Consider the following 4,838-nt stretch of genomic DNA (forward strand, 5'->3'; position numbering starts at 1 on the left):
AAGCAGTTTTTTTTTACCTTAAAATTTGGGATGAAGGGAGTACATCAGTTTTTCAATGAATCTAAAAAGTGGTTTTTTTTGCTTATAATAGTGACCGAGTGGTGTATATATTATACTTATACATTAAGGAATGTCACACTATTTATGAATTGGTAGCATGGGTATCACCATGCTTTTGTCTAGCTTTTCCATTTTTTGTGCTAGCCTTCCATCGTCACATTATTTCTGTTGGGACTAACGACAAAATTAAACATGTTTATCATGTAGAGTATTTTCATACCAATGCAATATAAATTGCTAGCGAGTTTCATTATTGTTTACTCATATTATTATTACTTGTTATTGTTTTTCATTTTCACAATGGCAAAGCTTTATGTGTTTTTGGCCACTCTTATATGCATTGGTATCCTATTTCATGATGGAAAAGTTGGTGCTTTGAGTAGTGAAGATGGATCAGAGGAATGGGGATATGTACAAGTTAGACCTAGTAAGCCAAATGCATTAGAATTGTGTAATTTCAATTATTGTGTTTTCCAAACTTTTTAAATTGATTGCATTAGAATTTGTGTAATTTCAATAATGATGGTGTTATTTTGAATTGTGTTATCATAGAAGCACACATGTTTTGGTGGCATTATAAAAGTCCCTACAGAGTGGAGAATTCCTCCGAGCCATGGCCAATAATTCTCTGGTTGGGGGGAGGACCACCAGTAAGTATTATTTGATTTAATTAATTTTGAACAAGAACAATTAATCCATATTTTTATTTTATTGTGGACTGAAATCTCCAATATTAACTGAATCAAACAGGGTGGTTCAGCAGTTGCAATTGGAAATTTTCAAGAGATTGGCCCTCTTGATCTCGATTTGAAGCAAAGGAATTTCACTTGGTTGAGAAAAGCAGATTTGCTATTTGTGGTAACTTAGCTATATGCACGATTCAAATAATGATGAATTTGATGAAATTTAACTTACACTGTAATTTTATTAAACTTTAAAAGTGTAATTTTTATTAAATACTTCTTTTTTGTTGTTATATATATAGGAAAATCCAGTTGGAATAGGGTACAGTTTTGTTGAGGATTACACCAGCTTATTTGTTAAAACAGACGAGGATGCAGCCACCGACTTGGTTACATTATTAATCAAAGTATTCAATAATGATTCATTCCTCCAAAAGTGTAATTTATTCATTTTTGGAGAATCTTATGGTGGAAAATTTGCTGCTACTCTTGGATTATCAGCCTACAAAGCAATTAAAAATGGAACATTGAAGGCCAAACTTGGAGGTATTCATTTTCTTTGAAATTTTTTATCATTTGTTATAAGGAATAAACAAAAACAACTATTAAAATGGAATAAAAAAAAAAAGAACACATAAATCATTTCAAAAGAAAAAAAAAGACTAAAAATTGGATATATATGTCACAAATAAAAATCATATTAAAGTCCTAAATATTAATTATATTATATATATATATACTATATAGTATTTTGTGACTCTATACTATTTTTATCCAAATTTAGGTGTGGTATTAGCAGATAGTTGGATCTCCCCAGAAGATTATGTGGTAAGAACAAAAATAATTCTATCCTTAATTTCTTTCAACATTAATTTGAGCTTTCACTTTTTTAACATTTAATTTGACTTTGCAGTTCTCATGGGCTCCTCTATTGAAAGACCTCTCAAGAATAGATGACAATGGACTACAAAAATCAAACATGTATGTAACATATGTTTTAATTTTCATCTTTTTAGTGTTAATTAATGATCGTACTTCTCCCGACCATAATTATAAGTATTTTTTTTTTTAGATTTATTGAATAACTGATATATCTAATTTATATATAATTTATAGATACATTAGTTATTCAATAAATATGTAAATAAAAAATGCTTATAATTGTAGCTGAAGTATTGTAGAATCAATTTACCAGTTGTTCTCTATATATTATTTGATGAACATGATTTTGAGAACAGTTTGGCTGAAAAGATGAAGCAACAACTTGATGCTGGTGAATTTTCGAATGCATTTGATACATGGAAAGAAGTTGAAGATGTAATTAGCAATAGCAGCAACTATGTGGTACTAACATATATATTTTTATTAATCATATTTAAAAGCACTTAAATGAGAGATATATCTTCATAATTATAATATCTATTAGTACTATTGAAGAATTAATTTGAATTAAATCTCATGTTTGTGTGTTCAAGAGTTTCACTGATTTTATGGCGGATGTTGGAAGAAATTTGTCAACAACAAAGAAGAGATCATTCTTTGAAATATCAATGAGGCGTAAAGATGATGTATACAACTTATTAAATGGTGCCATAAGAAAAAAATTAAAGATCATTCCAAAGATTCTTATGTAAGTCTCTATATAACTTTCTAAAATAAAAATAAATGTACCTCTAAAAATAGTTTAAATGTGGATCCTAATTAACATTTTTAATAGAATTGAATTTGTAAAATTGAATTTTATATAATGATGATAAAAGGAAAATGCTAGAAAAGTCTCCGGGTACTATTTTTTATTTTTTTAAGATATTGAAGGCACATTTTCAAAATAATACTTTTTTTTAAGTACATAATATATACTTTCTTATTAGTGTGGCCCAGAGATATTATTTAACATTTTTCATAATATATTATTAAAATTTATTATTTTGAAGCAATTATTAAAATTTATTATTTTGAAGCAATTATTAAAATTTATTAAAAATAGTAAGATTCACATTTGGACTAGGTCTATATTAAATGTTCTTAATTGTAATGATTAAAGCCATAATTTGATGTTTTTTTTTTGCAATTGCTGACAGGTGGACACCCTGGTGTGAAGGTGTGTTTAACAGTTTAAAAGGTGATTTTATGAAACCAAGAATAGCTGAGGTGAGAACAAGCTTGAAACTTTGGTTTTAACTCAACTTGGGGTTAAAAAATTGTATTCATCATGTTTTATTTCTTGTAAACATTATGCTCTCATTTTCTAAACTTAAGTGTATAATTTTTATTTCATTTTCTAAACTTAGGTGCCTGCATGATTTTAATTTGATGTCTCTAATTTGGTTATCTTAGGTTGATGAGTTGCTAGCTCTTGGGGTCAATGTGACTATCTACAATGGACAAGTAAGTTTTCTTCATGAAAATAATATATAATTTTTGTTAATTGCATTTGAAATTATTTTAGAATTAATTGACAATCTTGTATTTTTCCTTTTGTTTATAATGATGATTATTGGGTCCTTTTTACATAAAAAAAAAAACTAAATAAATTATTCACGACTATTATAGTTCCTTTTTACAAAATAACAAAATAAATTATTCTCGACTATTATAGGTCCTTTTTACAAAATAAAATAAGAATTTGCTAACAAGTCTTTTCGGAACACTTTTTACATATCTTAAATAATAAATTTTTATAAACTTTTTATGAAAATGTGTGAAGTCAATATATTGAAAATCAAAATATTTAAATTTTTAATTAAATAATTTATTTAAATAAATTGCTTAAAGAGCTCTCCGGAAGCACTCGTTGACATTTTCCATAAAATAAATATACTATTCTTGACAATTATAGGTTGATCTACTTTGTTCAACCAAGGGAACTGAAGCTTGGGTCAAGAAACTCAAGTAAGTAACATCTCACCTATTTATTCACCTCTTCAAATTTGGTGAAAGCAATCAGTAATTAATTTAATTTGCATAATTATTGTTTTAATTCTCATTACTTTTTTGGGTTATTTGTGTAGATGGTCAGGCCTTCAAAATTTCTTGAGCAAAGACAGAACTCCCTTGTATTGTGGAAATGAAAGAATTACCAATGGCTTTTTTAAGTCATATGAAAACCTAAGCTTCTATTGGATACTTAATGCTGGCCAAAATGTGAGTCAAAATCAATCATCATCTAAAAAACATTGCTTCTATTTCTCACCTATGCTTCTTTTTTAATATTGAAATATTAACAAATTTTTAATATAATGATCATATGTTAAGTGCTTACTTTAAGAATAATTGAGATTGCTAATTATTTAATATATATATATATATATATATATATATATATATATATATATATATATATATATATATATATATATATAATTCGAGGTCAGTCATTAAATTCATTCAATAAAGTATTATGTAGTCAGCCTCAGAGCTCAGACCACATAATCAATAAAGGATCGAAATTTAAAATTTTGAAAAAGAATCCTCTAAAATATTTTTCATATATATGAGATGAACTACTTTGTTCATTTAATAGTTATGATTTTATTTTATTTTTTTGACAAAATAGTTATGATTTTATTTAGATTTATTATATAATATCTTAAATTTAATTCAAAACCATATATTTAATTTGTGGTATGCTTATCTTTGTCTCTTTATTTTGATCATTGATGTAGGTACCTCTTTTTGAGCCATGCATAGCACTAAACATGGTGGGTGCAATTACAAAATCACCAGCGCCTTGAATTTATCTTATATGGCATACATATTATTAAATATAAATAATACAAATAGAGAATGAAACAGAGATCCTGTTGAAAATTCGTGATGGCATATGTAAAATGTTGATCATTCTATGTTTATCGATTATTAATAATCATAAATATATTTTTATTTGTTAAGATATTTTTATTTTATTTTTTCTGATTAGATTTTGTCCACCCCAATTGTGTTTCTTTTTTTTATAAATTTATAACTTATAAAAAACGATAACAAAATAGGCTTTGTAAAAGAAAAAAAAATAGAAAAGTTAAAATATTGCTAAGGTTAAGGATTGGACTTTTGTCTTTTCAACTTTACCAACTAAACTAAAAAAATACTTAAAAT

General features: G+C 26.2%; 1 protein-coding gene across 1 annotated transcript; it reads left to right on the top strand.

Annotated features, from left to right (window-relative positions):
- Positions 1 to 224: 224 nt before the first annotated feature.
- On the top strand, positions 225 to 4,502 carry LOC123895450 (serine carboxypeptidase-like 51). The gene is made up of 12 exons (XM_045945812.1): positions 225 to 487; positions 613 to 710; positions 811 to 918; positions 1,046 to 1,289; positions 1,528 to 1,571; positions 1,657 to 1,724; positions 1,982 to 2,087; positions 2,219 to 2,373; positions 2,825 to 2,894; positions 3,081 to 3,131; positions 3,583 to 3,635; positions 4,409 to 4,502. The coding sequence occupies exons 1-12, from the start codon at positions 283 to 285 to the stop codon at positions 4,431 to 4,433; spliced, it is 1,227 nt and encodes a 408-aa protein (XP_045801768.1). The 5' UTR covers positions 225 to 282; the 3' UTR covers positions 4,434 to 4,502.
- The last annotated feature ends 336 nt before the right edge of the window (positions 4,503 to 4,838 follow it).

This window comes from Trifolium pratense, linkage group LG7 (genome assembly GCF_020283565.1).
Source record: "Trifolium pratense cultivar HEN17-A07 linkage group LG7, ARS_RC_1.1, whole genome shotgun sequence".
Lineage (NCBI taxonomy): Eukaryota > Viridiplantae > Streptophyta > Magnoliopsida > Fabales > Fabaceae > Trifolium > Trifolium pratense.